This window comes from Protobothrops mucrosquamatus, unplaced genomic scaffold (assembly GCF_001527695.2).
Source record: "Protobothrops mucrosquamatus isolate PMUCROS unplaced genomic scaffold, P.Mucros_1.0 scaffold2257, whole genome shotgun sequence".
NCBI classification, from domain to species: domain Eukaryota; kingdom Metazoa; phylum Chordata; class Lepidosauria; order Squamata; family Viperidae; genus Protobothrops; species Protobothrops mucrosquamatus.
Window position 1 is genome coordinate 44,553 of NW_015388346.1, and position 23,722 is coordinate 68,274.

Consider the following 23,722-nt stretch of genomic DNA (forward strand, 5'->3'; position numbering starts at 1 on the left):
TGCAGTAGGAAAGCAGTAGGGCACATATCAACATAAAGTTGTTTCAAATTATTTCACATTTGTTAACACTGCAAAAATTCTCTCTCTCTCTCTTTCTCTCTCTCTCTCACACACACACACACACACACACATATAAACACACGGACGGACACAATCTCATGTCACTCTTGTCCTCATGCAGCCTTCATAGGCCTTCTAAAATAAAGTCCTCTTCCACCCCTCACTCTTATCAATATTAAACTCAATTCTACCTTTGGAAGGAGCATGGCTGTTGATTTGAAAAACCTGAGACTGATACATTAAACAATATCCCAGGGTGAATGTGCATGTGTGACCTCATTCTAATCCCTGTTCTTCATACCATCCTTCATTCCACCTATAGATATGGCTATGCAAGAGCACCTGCGAATAAAGGAACGTCACCGCTGTTCAATAACAGCTCTTGGCTACCATTCAGCTCGACGGGAATGTCTCACTGGATTTGAAGGTGAGTCCATGCTGGGAAGGAACATTTTTTCTTGGGTGCTAACTTTAAATATTTGTATCTAACTCCACTCCTGTGCCAACTTCCTGCATCTGTCGTGCCCTGGCCAATTATGTTTGAATGGTGGATAATAACATCAGTATAGCAGGTCTAATTTTTCTCCACCAAAGAGAACAAAATTTAACTTTCTGTATCTACCAAGAGACTGCTTTTCTGTTCCATCTATGCATATAGATGGAATATATATTTATATCTATATAAATAAATATGTAAATGTTCGTTTGTTCAAAATCTTAAATCTCCGAAAGTTCTTCACCGATTGCTTTGAAATTTTGATACAACGTTGCATTCGAATACGCTTCTGTTTTTATATACCTACTATTATATAGATGTCACACCTGTGACAGGTAAAAATATGCTTTTTTTGAAAAACAGCACCATCTGTTGGACGTAAAAGCATACCCACAAGCATTGTGAAATTAAACATATTACAAACCTGCGCTTTCTCTTTTCTTTCTTTTCCATTTAACCAGACTGAGCCATAGCAACGTGTGGCCGGGTACAGCTAGTGTATATATAAATAAAAATTCATGAATTGAACTCCTCTTCACATAAGTGGCATGTCACTTATATTACTCTTATAGATGGAGTGATCAAATGGTGGGACATGGAGAGTGGGCACATGACCTTGTGCACCAAAGAACATGCTGGCTGGGTCACCCACTTCCTTTCCTGGATTCAGGCACGGCTCCTCTTCTCTGCCTCCAATGACAGCTCTGTGCTGGTTTGGGCTCCAGGTGGTACAGTGCTTGACCGTATTCTGGTAAGAGTGGCATCTCATGAGACCCTAGGACTAGGAATCCAATCATAGTAAGATCAGTCACACGTTTTCTGAAATTACAAGCTATTGCACAGAATTGATTGCCGTTGAGTTCAAGAACTTTTCCCAATCTCGAGCTCACCAATGATCCAGTCACCTTACATTCACCATGCACTGCAACTCCCATAATCCCCAGCTCATGGCAAACATGACATCATAAGGTTACAGAATGATTATGTCAGGCACTTGCCATTCAAGTGTATCTCAGCCTTGAGAATGATACCCTCGGGATTCTGGGCCACTAAAATTATCTTAGAAATCTGCCTTGGAAGCATTTAGAAACCATTAGGATTATAAAAAACTTTTTTTTTGTCTCTGAGCTATTCCTTCAACAGAGCAAACATGTCTTGTCTGCCTGTAGAACTCAAGTTTTCTATTGGTCAGTTTTTGAAAACTCCCAGGTCCTTCCACTGAGATTAATTGTGTTTAGATTGTGCTATGGCAGGGATGCCTTTCTTAGTCTCTATGCCAGTGATGGCGAACCTTTTAGAGACCGAGTGCCCAAAAACTGGCCCTGCCCCTGCTCCACTCCCCCTGCCTGCCCCCACTCTGCCCCCCATGCCCCCCCACCTGCCCACAGGACCACTCACCGCCTCCAGGGCCCGCCACAGATCGCCCAGGCAGCCCAGCAGCACTATGGCGGCCACATCCTCTGCCCGCACCCTGCAGCATCAAATTAATGATGGGGTGTGAGGGCAGAGTCTTGTCTATGCTGCCTGGCTGCCATGTCCTTGGCTGCGCTGCTCTGTGCGTGCCATGCTCGAGGGCGACTCTCCTTCAGGGGGGCTGCTGGAGAGGAGGGGGTCACGGGAGGAGGCGAGGCTGGGGCAACGGCACGTGTGCCCACAGAGAGGGCTCCGAGTGCCGCCTCTGGCACCCATGCCATAGGTTTGCCACCACTACTTTATGCCCTTTAGGTAAATCTCCCCCTTCTTTCTCTTCAGTTGGGCTATCCCATCTTCACCTTGGCAATCAGCCTGGCTCGGCATCTCCTTCTTTGTGGGAGCAAAGGACGCCTGATGGTTTTCCCCTTGGATGAAAAAAGAGAATCTGGGCACATAGTCAACATAACCCAAAGCTTTTCTGAATGGACCCACAAAGACATTGTGTCCTGCATCACCTGCCTTGATAACCATATTTATACCGCTGGGTGAGTTTGGAAGTGGGGATAGTTTTCCCCCTGTAGGCAGGTTCAGAACTTAAATATTTTGTGATACCAATAATATTTACTGTCATTGGTATACCTGTTTTCTACACATTGGAAAACTCCAGATTTCTAAGACAGGACTCTTCCCAAATTCCTGTGACCACTTCAACAATCATATTGGCTGGAAATCATGGGGGGTCATAGGACCAGATATGTTGGAGGTCAGTGTAGCTGCTCTGAAGTTTGAAATTCTGTGCCCATTGCTGATGTTACAAGAAGAGACTTACCAAAAGGAACCCAGAATAGCTCTGCAAAAAAGCAGTCCTGTGCCTACTGGATTGCTCTGAAGGACAATTATGTGAATTGCAACACTTTTCTGAAAATAGAAACCTTATTTGGCCTTTACCAATAAGGCTCTCTGGTATGATCTGAGCTGTCTGCTGAAAAATTTAAACAAAGCCAACTGAAATCAAGTTCATCTTCAGTTGATCATTCCTCCCTACCAATTCCAGGTATGACAAAAAACTACTGATCTTTGACACTTACCAGACCCCAGGCAGAAAAGGCCTGACAAAGAAGCAGTGCATCTCACGTGCCCATAATGCAGCCATCACCCATTTGATTCTGGTGCGCCAGCAAGAAACCACAAGGTACAAGCTAGATGAAGGACTTGGTGTTTTGCATATGCCCCCTTTTTTTTTCATCATCCTACGTGTGTACATGCTTTTAATAGGAACTTTGCCCCTGTTATTGTGAAGGTGCAGGCAGAAAGAGGTGCCTTTTCCTCTGAATTGTGTTGTCATAATGTTTGGACTATAACCAATGAAAGAGGTAGAGGTTTGGGGAAGGAAGGTATTTACCACAAAGAGGAAGTGGACAATTCAGGGTTTAAATAAAACTGCCGGCAGGGAGAAAACAACTGAAAGATACAAACTGAGAACTGTTGATGGAAAAAGATTCTCCCCTCGTTCCAACGTATTGGAAATGCAGCATTTGTTGAGTGTGGGGCATTAACCAGCTGCTGGAAAAGTCCACTGACCCTCCATTCACTGTGATCGCCCACTTTCTTGAAGCACTGACCTGGGAATTCATTTGCAGGGTGCTTTCAGGCTCCTTTGACCAGACGGTTGGCATCTGGTCCCAGGATGGCAAGTTGATCCAGCGCCTCGGCCCCTTCATCAGTAACATAACTGGACTGTGCTATGTAGCACCTATTGGCGTTATTTGGATTACGAATGGCACTTCCCAGCCCACCCTTTATGAGCCGCAGTCTGGAGAAATAGTGAGTGACACAAGAGTATTTGATGCAATTTTGCCTATCAGCAGTAACTCACTTCGTTGAACGGATTTGTGATTATAAGGGGCCCTCTACTGGCACTGCTTGATATTATAGTCGATAGGAAAAAAGAATGAAGGGCAACTGTGGGCACCTCCCACACCATTTCACTTTAGGGTTGTTGTTTTTGAAGTCACTAGTTGCTGCCATGTGCAATAGATGAAGGGCTGAGAACAAAGGGCAAATATCTCTGTCCCACGTGAAGCAGAGCAACAAAAATCCTGATTCTTTATAAATCAAAACAAGACCTCCATCACCCAGCTGTATGAATGCTGGCTCCTTCCCAGGGAAAGCAAAGAGAAAATGACATATCTCTTGATGAGATTTCAACCCTGCTTGTTATGTCTTGCCCCCTTCAGAAGAATTGCTAAGCCCTTAAGCTTACATTTCCTTAGAGGACTTGCATCTGTAGAGTGGCTAAGAGAAGTGAGGCAAGATTTCTCTGCTATGTAGACATGGCCATTCTAGCTACGCTGCAACCAAACAGGAAACGAGTTAGTGGTGCTCACCCCCACCACTCTTGAGCTGCTTTCCAATCAGTTCAAAACCTTTCTGTAAAAGTGGCCAGCCACAGTATCTTCCCACACAGAAAGATTTTGTAAACTAATCTTGGCCGTTTTGCTTTCAGAACTCATATTTGTAGCGTGAAACAATAGTCGCCCAAATCTGGGGGATGTACAAATACTTCCCAAATGTTTTGTTAAATTCATGGGGTGAAAGTATATGAGATGTATCTAAATATCTATTGGACAAAAACTGTCTGCCAATCTGGAACCCATTTACAAATACTTTGGATTTGTCAGGCTGCAGGATTCTGAGCTGGGGGAACCTACAGATCCTTCTTAAACTTATTGGTTAGTATCAATAAGGGATCTGCTGAGAGCAGAGGCCATTTGCTGTATGATGTATTACATACAGGAGACTCCCAATATAAATTCTGGCCATACCAAATGGATGTTGAGTATTAGATGTTTCAAAGACCTTCTGTCTGAATCTTGACCTGATCCAGTATAAGGCAGCTTCTTCTTTTCTTAGTAGTTGTTCACCAGGGAGGATTTTTCTGTGAGGGGGCAAAATTTCATCCTTGTCCATTCTTAGGCAACAAATTCCTTCACATTAATGACCTCATCTTACTGTTTATGAAGGATGTTTTTTGTAAGTGTGTTCCTTGCCTTTTGAGAGCTTAGACCCAGATTGCCAGATTAATGGTACCATGTAAATGACATAAAGACTGCATAGAACTATTTTATATTGAAACATTATGATGCTCTTTCAAATATCATAGCAGATATAATTAAAATTAAATTCTAGCTGCCTAAGCTGTGGCTTAGCTGATGTTTCTTTCCATTAATATGGACAGTGTTTTTCATTCGTTGTTTCTATTGAGTCGGTGTTTCAGAGGCTACTTGGATTCCTTGCATTGTTTTTTTTGGGATCTTCCAGTTGCTCCAAGATATGTTGAAAGCTCACATTTTTAAAATAAAAAAATTACCATTCAAGAATATTGCTTACTTTCTTCTCTGTAGCTGTGCAACTTCGTTTGACAAGAGCAGGGATGTGAAACTCAATTTCACTGAGGGCCGCATCAGCATTGCGGTTGCCCTGGGGGTGTGTGGCCAGAGTGGATGCAGCCTACTGGGTGGGCGTGGATAGAGCGGGTGTGGCCTACTGGGTGGGCGTGGCCAGTTCTACATCATTCGCGTCAAGGGTGCCTGTGGGGGCCTGGGCAGGAGTGGGACAGATCTGAGGGTCTCTGGCAGAAGGGGGTGGGACCGGGGCAAGTGCCAAGGCATGGTCCACTGAGGCAAGTGCCAGGATGGCCATCACAAAATTGTACATTGGTTCCCGGCTGGCCTGGGCCAGGGCCAAGGCAGCGGGGGCCGTTCCCTCACTGTTTCCAGGATGGCTTCGCGGGCCACATGAAACTACTTCGCGGGCCGCATCCGGCCCCCGGGCCTTGTGTTTAACATGTCTGGACAAGAGCTTTTCAGAGCAGTGCCACAAATTTATCTTTTTCATTTCCTCACAAATAAAAAGGTTTTGCCTACACATAAATAGCAAAAGGAAGGAAAAACCCATATTAAATAGGCTTCTGTCTTTCAGGTTTCACAGTTCATATCCACATTCCAGGGCAATCAGAAGGACGAGCTGGTTCTCCAGCAGCTCCTCAGCCTGCCAGACTCAAAGCATGTGATTGGTGAGTACCCCAGCAAAGCACTGATACCTCTTCCCTCAGATTTGCAAGTCAAAATCTCATCTGGCCTTCCAAACCTCTTACCATGGATTCCGTCTTCATATCTTATAACCGGGGGTCTCCAAATTTAGCCACTTGTGGACTTCAAATCCTAGAATTCCTCAGCCAGCCATGCTGACTGGGGGAGTTCTGGGAGTTGAAGTCTACAAGTTGCCAGGTTTGGAGACCCCTGCTATAAACCAACCGTTTCATGTTCTTAACATAAAATTATATTTGTAAAAGAGTCAAGGAAGACTTGTAATGAGAAAACCAGTTCACCTCAATCTGACACATTTCCAATGTACTAGCTACATCTCCCAGTATTCCTTGTGAGCACAGGCTGGGTACTCTGGGAGTTACAGCTTCATCAGATCTAGAGTGCATCAAGTTACAGAGAGTTAGGTTAGAGCAGGGGTAGTCAACCTTGGCTCTTTTATGACTCGTGGACTTCAACTCCCAGAATTCCTGAGCCAGCCATGCTGGGTCAGGAATTCTGGGAGTTGAAGTCCACAAGTCATAAAAGAGCCAAGGTTGCCTACCCCTGGGTTAGAGTATTGTATGAAAACTGCTGGAGATCTAATTCAAGCCATTCAGCAATAATGTTTGATGATCTTGAATCTGTCCCTATTTCTCAGCCTAATAGTCTCTATAGTTACTTTATAGGATTTAATGAGAGGATAGTATGAAGGAGAAACATGCATACTTCTATAATGGAGGAAAGACAAGCAGAATATAAAGTCACACCATCAATTAATTTAGCAGAAATTACCTTGGAGAAGATACGATTTTCTCAAAAGCCGAGGCAACTAAGTTGAACCATGATTCGAGAACTGAGTCTCGGTTTAGGAATGATATTCAAGTGTTGGCACTGCAATTCCAGGCTAATTTCTCTGTTCCAGCTGAATGAGTATCCCTCCATTCAGTTGCTTTGCAGGGATAAAAAAATGGCTAGGAGGATGAACAGGAATGGAAAACTCTGTCCATTGTCCACCCTATGAACCCACTTCAGCTGACTGGGACTTCTGCTGCTAATTCTGGGAGTTGTAGTCCCAATAAAAGTGGAAAGCATAAAATTGAGGAAAGTTTTGTATGTTTAATTTGGCACATCAACAAATCCCACTTTCGATATTTTTTTTCAATAAGAGGTTTCTGTTCTGCGGGAATATAAATTCAATTGATTTTTTTTAAGTACAGTAGAACATTTCCAGCTACATCCTTTCTTTCTCAAGGTATGATATAACCTGGTGGATGGTAAGACATTTTAGAGTAATCCAAGTAACCTTAAGCAATCCCGAAAAGATTATTTTAGGTAAAACACATAAAATGTTGTTCTCTTCTCCTTCGAGGCATAGCAAAACCACAGCAAGTTGTGATCTGGCGCTACAGTGAGTTGGGATGTCTAACGCTGCTGCCTTGCAAACACTCCCTGGAGTGTCTTGCTTACGGTGAGTAGCCAGGCATAACTCTTACCTGCTCAGCCTCAGCCTGCAATAGATCAGGGAGTATAAGCTTTATCAGATGCAACAACTCATAGCCAAAATAACCTCCCTAAAGCAGCGGTTCTCAACCTATGGGTTGCGACCCCCTTTGGGGTCGATCGACCATTTCACGGGGGTCGCCAAGCAAGGCTGTCCGCCATTTTTTTTGTCCGCCATTTTTTTCCCCCTTTTCCGGCAGGTGCCTTACCTCCCTTGGGCTGGGCCAGCTGGTGGTCGGCCTGCTCCGTCTCTGCCGCTTGCCAGCTACGCCTCGGCCGGTGCAGGGGGCGGAACCACGCATGCGCAGCGCTCCCGGGCAGGGAAAGTCCTCGACTTACGACCGGTTGGGTAGTCCTCGACTTACTACCAGTTTAGTCCTCGACTTATGACCGGTTTAGTCCTCGACTTACAACCGGTTTAGTCCTCAACTTACGACCAGTTGGGGGTCGCGGCATTAACAAGGTTGAGAACCACTGCCCTAAAGAGTCAAGTTAGCTAGTTAGTATTTGGGCTAATCTTTATATCAACTGTTCAGCAGTAAACCCTTTGTCTGGTTTACCAAGTCCAAGTTACTTTTGGTTCACCTTCTCATTGTTATCTTTATTAGCCAAAAAGGAGCCCATTTTGCTCTTCAGTGGGGACACCAATGGAATGTTGCAAAAATGGGAAAGAAGCTACATATCTCCCTTCATTTACAGGTAAAGGTTTATCACTACATTTAGGAAATACTTCCGGGCACTGATATAATTTGTTCAGAGATTTCCATTGCCCAGTAATGGAATATTAGTGATGTAACTAGTTATATGCTGAAACCTGCAAACTTCTGCTGCTAAGAAGAGGAAACATAGTCCTTGCTGATAAGATGCTTAGCATCTTATCACTTAAATGAGTCTGCCTCATTCATTTGTACTTATAAAAAGTATATGTTCACAGACAAGCTACAGTAACTCTGTTTGTCTTATGCATCCTCTTTCCTGTCTCCTCTATTCATGTTCTACCTGCTCCAGTCATAAAGCAACTCAGCCTCACACCTATCGATTGCCCAGCTCCATAGCAATGTCTCTGGTCTTTCCTGTCTTGTGGCTGTGTTCACACAATAACTTGTTACCGAATTAATCTATTTTGTGGGTTTGCAAATATGTTGACTGGTATATAAACTAACTGAATAGCTGGGTTCACACATCATGCTAAAGCATTAAACATCTACCACTAATGCTAATCAAATTTAGCAAGTTGTACAAATGCATCTGCTGGTTATTTTTAAGAATCTGATTAAGTACATTATGTAAACACGGATTGTGTGTCTGTTTCATTCAGCAGGGAGTCCTTCCATATAGACAAAGGCCACTTGGAGCGACGAGGACCTTTGGCTGATCAGATAGAAAAAGGTCATCCGAAAGAATTGAAACCTTGTCCATATTCTGCACAAAAAATGAGGACTTGCAGTAGGCTCCGAAGTTGTTACAGCAGACCCCTGATCACAGCCAAAGACATAGGAAAAGAAAAAATAGGGTTCACTAGGTAAATATCAGGATGTGGTCTCTCTGGATACATGTTACTATAGTTGGGACGTTACAGCAAAACTAACTAAGAACATTAGATAGAATTATTGCTTGCTACTTAAAAGCAAGTAGCTTAAAACCTGGTGACATTTGCCAAGGACATTTAAAAAGTATCCATACCTTCTTAGCTGGGGGGTAAAAGAAAAAGGAGGAAAATGTTGGGTTTGGGTTTTCAAATCAGATCTTGAATGCTGATTTAGAGCAATCTTGATAACCAAACCCTGGGCCTTGATAGGGTCATCTTTGTCGAACAGCTGGATATTCTAGTGATGTCAGCAACTAACGGGAATATTTATCTCTGGGAATTTGAGACCTTCATCCCAGGTACTGAGCCCCCTGCCCAGGTAAGAGCAAACTCTTCTTCCTATGACTGGATGGAAGGCAGTCAAAATCACTTTGTAGGTCATCTTCAAAGAGTAACAACCTTTACTTTCCTATAATGGAAAACTGTTGGACTTAAAGTCCTACAGTTCCTAGTTACTATGGCAGTATTTCTATGATAACTAGGAAGTGTGGAAATTGAAGTCTAAGTATGGAGATTACTTAGACAGAAAAGACATATAGCTTTAGGGGGGGAAATAGTTAACTCTGAACAATGGGATGGTAATCAGAGGAATATGTGGCCCAACTAGTACCTTGAACTCTCTCCCAGAGACCACAGGCTGCTTACTTTAACATTTATGGAACTGACAAGCCTTCCCTAACTTGATAAACTTAATAATCTCCTTGCTTAGATTTCAATTCCTACACTTCCTAGTTATTATAGAAATGCTGCCATAGTAACGAGGAACTGTAGGACTTTAAGTCCAACAAATCTGGTAATCGTAAGGTTGCTGAAAGCTGAAATAAATTCATGGGTGCATAATAACAAAATCCAGGGGGAAGATTTATTGCAAAACAGGATTCAGAAACATTTTCTTTACTATTTTATATTTTTCTCTGTGCTGTAGCAAAATATGTCTGCATTGGATCAAGAGTCCAAAACACTAGCAAAAGGTTGTGCCCAAGATGAGATGGTCTGCGAACCTTCAAGCAGCTGTATCTCAGGTAAAAATATCCCATTCAGAATGGGATAGAAATTTCAGAGACATCCCAAATGATCTATTGCTGTTCAAGGGCATTTTTCTTTAGTGGAAGAAACTGAGGCCTTGTAAAAGTGGGCTGTTATCAATTGTCTGAGCCATTTTGAAACAGGGTGAAGAATAAACCAGGAGACATGAACAAAGAAAACCAAGAACACAGGGCCTCTAGAACAGACATGTCAAACACAAGGCCCGGGGGCCAGATGCGGCCCGTGAAGTGGTTTCATGTGGCCCACGAAGCCATCCTGGAAACAGTGAGGGAATGGCCCCCACTGCCTTGGCCCTGGCCCTGGCTGTGTTTCTTGCCTGTTTTTCTCCCTCCCTCATCTCAAATATTTTCCCACCACTCTGTACTTAGGAAGGAAGAAAGGAAAGAAGGAAAGAAGGAGAGGGAGGGTCTGAGGGAAGTCCTGCCTTAGTCCGGTCCTGCTGCCCTTTTACCATCCCCTTGCCCCCTCCTCCTGGCCTATCCTGGGGTCTCTCATCCTATTGCTAAGGAAGCTTTGGATACAAAGCTGGGTCTCCTCCCATGGAGAGGGAATGAGCCTCCCTCTGACTTTGCCCTCGTACCCATCATGAGCAACCTGGCTCAGGAGAGCAAGCACAGCAGCAGCAGCCTTGAGGAGGTAAGTGCAGCTGGGCGCCCCCTTGGGGAAGTGAGGCTGGGCTTGGTTCTGCAGGTGCTCGAGGGCCAGGCTGGGCATTTGACCTCTGCTGCCCAGGGCTCCGGGCAGCCCGCACCACCATCCAGCTCCCCCACATGGCCTGAGAGGAACGGTGAGGCTCCTCCAGTAGACCATGCCTTGGCACTTGCCCTGATCCCACCCCCTTCTGCCAGAGACCCGCAGATCTGTCCCACTCCTGCCCAGGCCCCCACAGGCACACTTGACGCGTACGATGTAGAGCTGGCCATGCCCATCCAATAGGCCACACCCACTCCCCACCCACCCAGTAGGCCGCACTCACCCTGGCCACCCCCCCCACCCCCCCAAGGGCAACCACAATGCTGATGCGGCCCTCAATGAAATTGAGTTTGACACCCCTGCTCTAGAAGAACTTATTGTTGTTGGTTTTTTTGTTAGACTGATCAAACTGATCTAGTGACTAAATTATATGACAGTGGATCTAATAAGACAAAAGAACTACTATACAACATACTACAAATATATAGCACTGTAATTTTCTTTCATATGCAACTTTGAGAAATCTTCCCTTCTCTCCTTTGGGGTCTACCTTATGTTTATCTTGGCAAATGAATTTAGCAGGTTGTCACTGCCAGGCTAATGTTTCTGTATTTTAAAAGGGCCTGTGGGTGGAAAAATAGAATATAAGTCAGATTAATATCTGTTATAATAATATATCAGTTCAGTTTCATCATGGTGGAGTGATCTCTCCTTTCTCTTTTCCATCCAATTGCTGTCTTCCATATCATTATCTTAAATAGATCTCACATGCAGAATAGTATTGTGTGGACACACCGGCATGATTACAGCCCTTGCCCTAGTGACAAATGAGAAGAATGGCATTCACGTCCCTTATCTGGTAAGTGAACGGCTGGGGAAAGATTATATAGGGTAGGTGCTTATATATGACCCCTGAAAAGAGAATATTATATAAACTTATATACAATTTGCACACTAAATGAAATTAATACTTTGTATCCGTTAAGTGGTACCATATCAGAAAAACTGTTCGGGTGACTGGGTCTGGTATACAAGTGTTAACTATAAAATGTCATTGTTCCTGCTGGTCTCCCATGTGATGGCTCTTTGACCTTAAAATGGCCTTGAACTAAATACCTTTCCATTATATATTTAGTATATGGCAGGGGTAGTCAACCTTGGCTCTTTTATGACTCGTGGACTTCAATTCCCAGAATTCCTGAGCCAGCTTAGCTGGCTCAGGAATTCTGGGAGTTGAAGTCCACGAGTCATAAAAGAGCCAAGGTTGACTACCCCTGGTATATGGTGATGGTACATTAGCCAGGAGAGTAGAGTGTTAATGCAGAGTAGTTGTTTGGCTGCCCAAGACTGCTAATCCAGTGGTTCTCAACCTTTTTAATGCCGCGACCCCAACCGGTCGTAAGTCGAGGACTAAACCGGTCGTAAGTCAAGGACTACCCAACCGGTCGTAAGTCGAGGACTTTCCCTGCCCGGGAGTGCCGCGCATGCGTGGTTCCGCTCCCTGCACCGGCCGAGGCGTATCTGGCAAGCGGCAGAGACGGAGCAGGCCGATCACCAGCTGGCCCAGCCCAAGGGAGGTAAGGCACCCGCCAGAAAAGGGGAAAAAAATGGCAGACAAAAAAAATGGCGGACAGCCTTGCTTGGCGACCCCCGTGAAATGGTTGATCGACCCCAAATGGGGTCCCGACCCACAGGTTGAGAACCACTGTGCTAATCTGTTCGGTTCACTCTTGCGTGCTATCCAGAAGTGCACCACAGGGGGCAGACTAGCCCTGCACTATCCTTTTCATAAAGAATCCCCACAAAGCAAGCATTGTGTTCTCTGTAAAGTGGGACCCATAACCCTCTAAGAATATTTTCAGCAATCTCTTCATTTGGTGAGAAGGGAGAGAGTGGGAGCAGAGACAGTCTTCAAGGAACGAAGGTATGAAAGGAGGGGGGGAGAGAGAGAGGAGTAAAGGGAGCAGAGCCCTGAGAAGCAAGCTCTCACCTGCCCCCCTTTCATTGCAGCTCAGTGGGGGATGGGATGGAAGGCTGTGCCTCTGGAATCTTCAAAAGCGCTCCTTTCAAAACACCTTCTCCAACCTGCCTGGGGATAACGAGCCTATCCTGGATGTGGCCTGTTCCCAAAATAGGTGGGTAAACCTTTCTGCATTTTGATTTTTTTTTAAAAAAAAACAACACAGCATCAATGTGCTCTTAGAGAAGAATGTCATCTTGGCTGCACGAAAGGAGGACTGTAAAAGCATCTTTCATGGCAAAAATGGACAGTAGCAAACATAAGAAGTACAAGTCCCTGCATGGCTGGCTCAAGAATTCTGGGAGTTGAAGTCCATAGGTCAGTGATGGCGAACCTTTTAGAGACCGAGTGCCCAAACTGCAACCCAAAACCCACTTATGCATCGTCGAGTGCCGGGTGGGTGTGGCCCATTGGGTGGGCGTGGCTGCGGTGGTAACGGCAGACTGGGTGGGACTAAAAAGTTCAATCAATCAATTCCAACTTTGCAAGAAGTTGAAATTGACTGATTGAACTTTTTTTTTTTTTTTTTTTGCACACGGCGGTGGAGGCCTAAAGCGAAAAGGTTTTATAAAACCCAGCTGAAGGCCTAGGACTGGGGCAACAGCGCGTGTGCCCACAGAGAGGGCTCTGAGTGCTGCCTCTGGCACCCATGCCATAGGTTCGCCACCACTGCCATAGGTCATAAAGTTGCTATCGTCGCCCACCTCTGTGCCAGAGAGACTTTTATCACCAATAATCTAAGTTTGCCAAGGTTCTGTTATCCCTGCTATTCACAGCCCACACAGCCCTGCTCCTGAAAGGAGGGAATTTGCCTTCTCTACCAGCACTGGAGTTTTCATCTGCGCTTTCAATTTTCATTGTGCTGACCTGGAGCTCCTGGCTGAACTCTGCGAGCACAAAACCACAGTCCTAGCCCTGGCATGGCACCCACAACAAAACAAATGGGTAACTGGGGCTGAAGATGGCACCATTCAACTCTGGGTAAGTAACTTCACTCCTTGTTTCATGTTAAGTGTAGTGATAGGTAAGACCACAGGAAAATAGATTAGCCCTCACAGACCTACAGTATGATGATTTTCTAATCAAACACAAATAGTTCTGCATGATGATTCTTAGAGAATCAAAAGGTCAGAATAGAATTTCAAAAGTTGTATTTGTATAGTGCGGTATATCGCTGAAGCTGGAGAACAGAGTGTCTTCCTTGATGGTGGAAGTGTTTTGTTTTTTTAATCTGGTTCACTTAGAGTGAAGATGGTGGATGTTGTGTGCGAGACATGAAAGCCCCTAGAAGAATCACTTGTATTTGCATTGACCAGATCAATGGATGTATCATTGCAGGAGACCATGATACTATCAGGTAGCCACAGAGTAAGGCATTTGGTAGTAAGGGAAGCGGAAACCAAAAAAAGGATAGCTTATCCTTGGATAGGTTTGTAACTCTGTCTTTTTTATTTTTGCAGGATTTATGACCCAAACTCTGGAGCACTAGTGCAAAGTTACACAGGACATCAAGATTCTATCAAGGGTCTCATCCATGTCCCAGAAATGAAGCAGGTAGGAAGGCCACATCCTTGAAGTATGGCTGATTGGAATTTGGGCTGAGATCACTCTTTGGCCTACAACTGGATGGGAGACCAATACGGTCGGAAAACTCATGAGACGAGGCCTCTGGGCAATCACTATATTTTATCCAGTTCTTTGAGCCTTGTACAGTGTGTTGCCGCTGCTACTCCCAACTTACTTTCTTCTTCGATTTTCTGCAGTATGTGTCAGTTTCACTGGATGGCACAGCTCGCATATGGAAGGCCTACCATCAAGGGGGATAGTCCAAGTCCCAGTCAACTGGCAACTTTATTATTATCCTACATACCATCTAGAATCCGGATTCTGTCAAACTTTTATTATGACCTTTGGGCCAGAGAACACAACAATAAAAAAACATAAACCTGTCATTACTGATAAAACTTTAAAAAAATAAAATGAAATGTACGTAAGACAATTATAATAGCTGTACTACAGATGGCAGTGGCAATCATCGAAATTTGTGCTAAACTTCAATCTTAGGTAGGATACAGTAGATACAACGAATGGTAGCACAAAGCCAGGCTAGAAAGATATAGCATGATCCTGGTCAGTTAGAAACAGTGACCAGAGAGACATCGTGCTCTCTACCATGGTACGGTAGTTCCTTAAAATGAGATGAATGTATGTCTTCCTAGATTCTCTATGTAAAAAGCAACAGAGAAGCACAGATTCCACAGAGCTATCTCCACATGGGTATAAGCATTGCTGAAAAGGGATGTTTTTATACACCCCACCACTACCCAAGACTGCAGAGAGTAGTGAAATCAACCTGGCCAAGGTAAAAAGCTCAATTAAATTTCAGAATTAGAATTGAAAAGAGATAAGATGATGGCACATGCACATTTGAGAGGAATACATTAACTATAGAGTGGGATACTAGACTTAAACTGGTTTGAAAATCAATGTCTCAGATATGTTGTTTAAGATGACTCCCGGCATTTTTAAATACTAATGGACAGAGACTTTACAAAGAGTCCTGAGGACTAGAGTTTGCTATTAGTTGTTGCTAGCCAGGCTGATTTAAAATAATGTTTAGAGCACCACTGGAACCAGACCCACAGGATAAGAAAATCAATTTCAACAGAAATCAAGGAGACAGAACCAGGCTCTGGCATCCACAAAAGCCAAACCTGCCTATAACTGTAAAATAGCACTATTGATGCATCTTGGAACTGCAAGTATTGGTCTTATAAACTAGATAGCTTCCAAGACATTAAACTTTATAAACATGCAAATTGAACCTCCATAAAGAAGCTGAGAAATTACTTAAGAAAAAGCAAGAATAAAATGTGCCTCCTTTGAATAGAGGAATCTTAAGAGAATAGTACAATAGCCACACTTGCCCAGTAAGTGATAAGAAAGCCTAGAATTGCACTCCAAGATATTTATAAATAGGTGCCTGCTCTATTGGCACATCTGCAAGGAATGTAAGCCTACTTAATGGCTGGGAGAGAGTTTCAGATTTTGTCTCTGCAATGTTTCCTGTCCTTTCCTAGCCCTTATTCTTTTTCTCTCTTCTTACCCTATCTTTACTATATACACAGAAAATAAATTAATTTTGAAAAACCAATCTTTGTAGAGAAAATAAGCTAAGTAAGTACATGAAAAAGTTGTATGAATATTGTGACCTGGACAATTAATGTTGAATTTTGCCCACGACTATGTTCTTCCAAGATAAAATCTGAACTTAAAGGCAAGGAACAATTTGTACACTCATCAAGGCTGAGGGAGGAACTTCAAAGAGTCAAACACACCGCAGCATGATTAGGTATTCTTAGCCAGTACAATTTGTTGTATGTATTCGTGTCACTGAGACATCTCAGGGTATGTTCATATTTTAAGAAACGGTAGAACCTAGCAAGGGAAAAATGTGCAAAGCAGCATTTGAACTGAAGGGCCATTTTTGCACCAATATTGTTTAGCATCACCCAGCACACTATGGTGATAAAAAGCCTGCCTTTGTTAATGTTAGCTTGAGTGATGTTATAAACTGGGACTGGATAATCAGAATGTTTAGTGCCAGTAAGTGTTCCTGTACTATTAAGACATTTGCTATACAGTATTTAAGCAAACCTCCTTCTATGATCTGCTTTGCTTTCACAGAGAAATTTCCCGTCCTTAGATATACTTTATTTTATATGCAAGAAAAGTATTTTCTTCAAGTTAGCATACAAGCACATTTACCGATTATTCATAATATATAATTATACAAGCATGATGGGAAACCGATGACTATTACTTTAGATTGGAACTATGATGGATGAGTCTATCCATTTTGAATATACTATTCTATGGCTTTTAACTGTATTTTATTACAGTGCCATTTGCAAATTTCCACCCAGCACTAAAATAACCTTCTATGCTGGCTCTGTTGGAAGCCTCTCTGTTTACCTTTGACATCTGCCCCGCTTTCCATTGTATCTCATAAGTTTAAAGCACGCTTTCCGTGGTATCAGTATCATGTTCTTTTTGGGAACTATTAATTTTTAAGAGCTGCATTCTGGCATCCAGTGCCATATCCTTATTGGGAAGTTTCCATTTGGATTATTTTGAGAACAGAGCTAACTGTGGAGTTTTCAGGGAACATTACATAGCCTTTGTGACAAATTAAAAGCTACCCACTAAGAAAAACAATGCAGCACACATTGGAGAATTCATGTTCATTCTTATCCCTTCAAATTGTATTAATGCTTACATTTCTTGGTTACCTTTCAAAACTGAGCACTATTCTAATAGTTCAGGTAAAAATATTAAATAAGCTTAATCTTCTCTTTTCATAAATTTGAGTAGCAGAATCTTTTTATTACCGACATGGATTGTAAACGTCAGAGACTGACTTTCAGGAAGAATTCCCATCTTAAAAACTACCAGTGTTGTTGGTTAGGTAGCCTTACCAGCGCTCATTGTTGACACTTGCATCTCTTGGAAAAAAAAAAGCAAAAGGATGCCACCTCACCTTACACATTACCAGTGAAGAGGCATGTTTTCCCACTGGGCAGATGGTGAAACCGAGTTCTGATTTCTCTTTGTAGAAATTATCCAGCAGCCAGCATGCTTGCTATTAAAAAAATCACTATTCAATTAGTTGCCATTTCATTTGTAAAACCTTAATACTGTTTTTTCTAGAAACACCATTAACCTATGCCAGAACTTCATTCTAGGGCACTGGAGCTCTCTGTGAAGCTTTGCTCTCTTTTTTTCAAAAGAAATATAAGATGTATGAATATTCTCAGAATCAGCAAATGTTGCCCAATTATAACCATCGTATTGTCAATCTCCAGACATAGATCCCACCATTTTTTTTTTCTTTTATGATTAAGTTCCTTCCCATTTCTGTCTCTGAAAACAATAATCAAAGCACCTGGATAGAAATCAGTTTGTCTTCAATTGTGAAGATTGTGAGATGGTATTCCGGGTATAGGAAAACATAGTATTTTTCCCCTGTACTAAGTAGATCAAGCAGGTAAAAAGTTCCAAAGCGCCTGAAGGCAGGACAAGAAGCAACGGATGGAAACTAAGCAAGGAGAGAAGCAACCTAGAACTAAGGAGAAACTTCCTGACAGTTAGAACAATTAACCAGTGGAACAACCTGCCTCCAGAATGCTCCAACACTGGAAGTTTTTACGAAGAGATTGGACAGCCATTTGTCCGAAATGGTATAGGGTTTCCTGCCTGAGCAGGGGGTTGGACTAGATGACCTCCAAGATCCCTTTCAACTTTACTACTACTACTATTATTATTTACTCCTAGTATATTACTAAAATGTTGGGGGGAAAAGAGTAATTAGAAAGGACATTCTTGTCACAGTACACAGTAGCCAACTAGAGTGAAAGAGTGTATCTACTATGAAATAAAGGGCAACATGGAAGCTGGATAGCATTGCTTGAGCCAGCGTAAGTCAGAAAACATTATTTTTGGTGTTACATGGCAAAAAAATGGGCAGAGAATGCCTTTCCAATGGGCTATCTCAGGTATGATCGTATTCTAAGAAACAGCAGAGCTTAGGTAGAAATGTGTAAAGCAGGATTTAAATCGAAGGGCCATTTTTGAAAAACATTGTTTAGCATCACCTAGCATCACCATAATGATAAAATGTTGTGAACATCTTCCCTTGAGAAATGGGTCATTAGCCTATTCTTGTGCTGGATCAACCTAAACCAACCCAAAGTGTCAGGCAACAGAGGATGTCAGCATTATTACCCTCATATGAATAAGTATTAAAGCAAAAAGAAAATCAGTACTAAGAGATCAAAAACTAGTGAATAACAAATAATAAAATGTGTTAAAATAGCAGACTGCAGACAGGATTCTAACCAGCAATATATGGTCCTTTTGGTTATTCTTTCGTTAATCTCTTCAGGACAAAAGGAAATCCTTGACCGTTATACAGGGTTATCAATGCCCTATGCAAGTAATTTGGGGGGAGGACCTAGGTCAGACATGTCAAACTCGCGACGTCACGTGACGTCGCGTGACGTATTGGAGCTTTTCCCCCATTGCCAGCAATGGGGTGGGTGCAGTTTCCTCGTGACGTGTCCGGCCCGTGGGCCAGCAGTCTGACACCCCTGACCTAGGTCCTAGGACATTGCCATGGAAGAGTAAAGGTATCCAATTTAAAAATCTGATGAAAATGCAAACGATTCAGATTTCTCACTTCAAAATACAAAATGTCCATTCAAAGTTGCCTCAATGGTAGTGAAGAATGTCTGTTCACAAAAGCATCACTTCTCCACTGAAAATCATTTTCTCTTAATACTCTTTTCTGAGAAGTAAAAGCTAACCGTAACCCTAACCCCTTCCTTGATACTTGTTTCAACCAGATGGTGGTTGTTGATGATGATTTTCTATGTAATGTAATTTAAACCTAAACTCTTTATGAACAGACCAATAGAGGTAGTCCTTGACTTACGACCACAATTGAGCCCAAACTTTATGCTGTTAAGTGAGTTTTGCCCCATTTTATGACTTTTCTGGCCACAGTTGTTAAGTGAATTATTGCAGTTGACAAATTAGTAACCTGGTTGTTAAGTGAATCTGGCTTCCCCACTGACTTTGCTTGTCATAAGGTCGCAAAAGGTGATCACATGACCTGAGGACACTGCAATTGTCATAAATATGAGTCAGTTGACAAGCATTTGAATTTTGATGACATGATCATGGGGATGCTGCAAAGGTCATAACTATGAAAAACAGTCATAAGTCACATTTTTCAGTGCTGTTGAATGGTCACTAAATAAACTGTCGTAACTCTACGACAGGGGTCTTCAAACCTGTCCCTTTTGACTTGTGGACTTCAACTCCCAGAATTCCTCAGCCAGGCATGCTGGCTGAGGAATTCTGGGAGTTGAAGTTCACAAGTCATAAAAGGGCCAAGTTTGAAGACCCCTGGGTCTACAACTACTTGTATAGCACATTTCATCAACATTAATGATCTCCAAAGGTAATGGACATCAATTGGCCATGCTATTAGAGAATAACTGTAGTTGCAGTACAACACACTTGGAGAGCAGCAAGCAGGGGAAGGCTTTTAGGCACACTTAACTGGAAGTAAGCCCCATTCAATTTAGTAAATATTGTAATAGTAATATGTAAGATTGCACAGTAAATTTCACTGAAACCTGTGGGATATATTTCTAGTAAACCTGCATGATTCGCGGCTGACGCTGGATGACCAGTTGTCGGCCGTGACCAGGGGGGCGTTTTATCAGGTACGCCTGATTCACCAGTTGCGGCCTTTTCTGGACCGGGACGCCCTACGCACGGTCACTCATGCACTTGTCACCTCCCGCCTGGACTACTGTAATGCTCTCTACATGGGGCTCCCCTTGAGGAGCACCCGGAGGCTCCNCCAGCTTGCAGGACTGGCCTAGGGTAATTTTTAGGGGGGTTTTAATTATATTTTAAATTCGACAAATATTTAATATTCTTTTTAATTAATTTTAAATTTGTATTGTTTTGTATGTATTTTAAATAGATTGTCAGCCGCCCTGAGTCCTACGGGAGAAGGGCGGGATATAAATTCAAATATAAAATAAATAAATAAAAATGATATAATGTTGCAAGTTGTATTCTTTTACAATCTAGCTATATTGGCTTAGTTATAAGAGGTTCTAGTTTAAAGATTGTTTTTAGTACAGTACTATTAAGCAGCATCATTTGGCTTATCTCAGGAAAGTGATAATTCCCTACAGCCAGAACTCAGTCTTATCCTATTGCAAGAACTCAGATCATTATATGAATTGCAGAGCTCTGTTATACTGTATTATCTGGATTAAAATGTTCTCATGAACAAAGGATGATAGAAAAAAAGTAATGTCAACAACTGGCAGTATAATCATCCTTCCTTTGACCTGAGTATATTCTGATAAATCAAATTAGAAACAATTTATCTCTCTTCTTTTGATAGCAGCTATCGGAACTGATAATAAAGGAGAACCTTGTCATGGTTTCTCTTTATTGATATTTGCTAATAAACAGGATTCAGCATTGTCATCCTCTGCAGCAGGGTATTGTTCCTCTACTGGCTGGGAAATTCTGGGAGATGAAGCCTCAACATCTTATAGTTGTTGAGATTGGGAAATACAGTGGCTATAAGAGTACCCATAAAGCACTTGTCTGAATTCCTTTTACCACATGCTGCTACATTAAGGAATTGAACATAGGAAACCCTGTTTTGCCCTTGCACCTGAAGTGCTTCATAGAAGGTTTAAGATTATAGGACTGATCGTGGCAAATACAGTTGAAGGACTTCAGACTAGTGTGCATGCATGCATGTGCTGGTGGGTTGATGCACGCATTAGAGAATGAATGATATCACAACAGCTGTGGCTGTTGCAGAACTCCCACTGATATGGTCAGTGCTAGAAAGTGGCACCTAATGATGCCAATGTATCCAGAAATACCCCTCTTCACTTAAGAGTTCTAGCTTGAGTGAATTTTTACACTGTAAAGCTTTAAAAATTGAAATAGGAAAACTTGATTTAATTTTTAATTAAAGTAGGAAAACACCCAACACACCTCAACAGCTGTAGAGCTCACAGATACCTGTAAACTTTAAATGGACGTAATAATCTTATTTTGAGATGGAAATGTGAGGTACACAAGAAATGTACATGTTGTAATTTTCAATTTCTGTTAAAGGAATAGGCATATAGAGGCACTTAGCTAAGATACATTTAGGAAAGGAGATATAATAAGCTGAAGGAATAGACAGAAAATATATATATACTGACTTAAAGTATACTTTGTAGAATAGTGCACACTGTTGTAGAATAGCATATAGCTTATGAATAAGATATTATTCAATTTATATAAGGCTTATTCTTTATAAAAACTGCTTAGAGTAAGTATTTTAAAGTATAACTATGAACCAAAGTGCAGCCATGTTTAACCAAAGCATGAACTCTGTTGCACACATAGTTTCTAGATGCAAAGCAAGCATTCTTATATATAAACAAGAGAAGACATAAATCTTTTATAATTGCAATTATCCAGTTTGGGTAACCATTCACCTTGTAGATAGGGCTATACTCCGAGTTAGCAGGATGTTACAAATCATGTCACAGAAAAGGGAGTGAAGATAAGACAGGAACAAAAGGGGCATTTGATCTAATAATTGGAGGGTCTGGTAATTGTAATTATTCTGATCCAGAACTAAGATGCTTTGCAATTCCAGATCATACAGATAATTCAATAAAGATGATTGTAAAACAGACATTTATTCAGAAAGAAATACTTGCAGCTATGTTTGTTTCTTCTGGATATTGTACATCTGTTCATCCTTATAGGTAAGAAATCAATACTTCCTCCATACCAACTTCTAACGTGGAATGGGACCATCTGAGTCCTGCGGTGGCCCCATGCTTATCTCAGACAAAGAATATTCCAAACTGGCACGTAGCCAGGATATCCTGTGATGAACTTTAGTAGCTCCTTCTACTGACCTGCTAACATGAAATAGCTAACTAGCTAAACTTACATTACCCATAATCCATCTCTTAAGGAGATAGCGCTTAACCCAATAAATGCTAAACATTCTAACATACAGATCTATCTAACTGATTGATCCAGAACAGTAATGATTGCTAAGTGACCGGGTGGGCCTATCAACTGAGGTCACTTTGGAAGGATGTGGCATGATGCACGGGACAGGGTATAAAAACCTATGCAAAAATTGATTCAAGTGTAGACTCTGGGATTTGCCATTACCAAGAGTTCCACCGCTTTTGCAAAAGCTTTAATAAAACTTGTTTTGTTTTCCAACATCCTTGGAGTTGAATTTTTATTCCTCACAGAAACCATGGGTAAATATATCTCTGTGCTTGTTTGGAAGTATGCCAGTGGCCCCCAAGTCGGACAAAGATAACCAAAGATAATGCATTGGGGGGGGGGGTGCTGTAATACCTCTGAAACTAATTATGCTGGTGTTCATTTGGTGAATGTGCAAGCTCCACAAGCAGCGGTTTTGAGCCATATTCCCCAAATTCAAAATGTACCCACCAGCTCCCACCATCCTGAAGAAAGGGATTGATATATAGAATCAGGCAATAAAAACCTCTTATTGGATCTGTGGATGTAGTTAGTGCTGCATGCACTCCAATAAACCACTTTTTTTAAAATAAAAACAATCTTTAATTGGAAAAATATAGTCTATGGTCATTTTTCTCTTCCTATAAATAAGTCTAAAATATACACATTCTTCCATGTCACTACTCTTAAAGGGGCATATAATACTATGTATTCCTTAAACTGGCAGCTTTTTCAAAAAGCAAACATTTAAGGTTTTTTTTTAATGCATAAAACAATAGTTGGGAAAAAATTAAAAATTAGCAACACCTTCACAATATAATCTGATACGTTTTTATCAAAAGTAAATTAAATAAAAGTTCAGATTTCAATGGGAGGGATTTTTTAACAACAGTATTAGGTATTCCTCCCCGCCCACTACCGATGGGATTGGACGGCTGCCGGGGGATATCCATCAAGAAGAGGATTATAATTACTTCAAGAGATAATGGTTTTAAAAAGTTTAACACGCAGCTTGCCGTTTTTAACCCCATTTACAAAAGGTGCAGCAAGGCTTTCAACAATCTGAACATTCTCGCAGCAGAAATTGGGGAGAAGGATGCGGAGGCTAATAAAAAGTAAATGAGAAACGATTTTCCAGTCGACGCTGCTCACACACACACACACACACACACCCCAATGCGAAAGTCCAGGGAAGAACCAAAGTA

At 42.0% G+C, this 23,722-nt stretch overlaps 2 protein-coding genes across 2 annotated transcripts; both read left to right on the plus strand.

The window, feature by feature from the left end:
- Positions 1-384: 384 nt before the first annotated feature.
- Positions 385-6,720, plus strand: LOC107295189 (nuclear distribution protein PAC1-like). The gene is made up of 7 exons (XM_015824493.1): positions 385-487; positions 1,129-1,307; positions 2,309-2,514; positions 3,024-3,184; positions 3,621-3,793; positions 5,978-6,044; positions 6,716-6,720. The coding sequence occupies exons 1-7, from the start codon at positions 385-387 to the stop codon at positions 6,718-6,720; spliced, it is 894 nt and encodes a 297-aa protein (XP_015679979.1).
- A 5,001-nt stretch (positions 6,721-11,721) lies between these two features.
- Positions 11,722-15,597, plus strand: LOC107295190 (uncharacterized WD repeat-containing protein alr2800). The gene is made up of 7 exons (XM_015824494.1): positions 11,722-11,744; positions 12,771-12,809; positions 12,901-13,020; positions 13,682-13,886; positions 14,150-14,262; positions 14,366-14,459; positions 14,669-15,597. The coding sequence occupies exons 1-7, from the start codon at positions 11,722-11,724 to the stop codon at positions 14,729-14,731; spliced, it is 657 nt and encodes a 218-aa protein (XP_015679980.1). The 3' UTR covers positions 14,732-15,597.
- Positions 15,598-23,722: the final 8,125 nt, after the last annotated feature.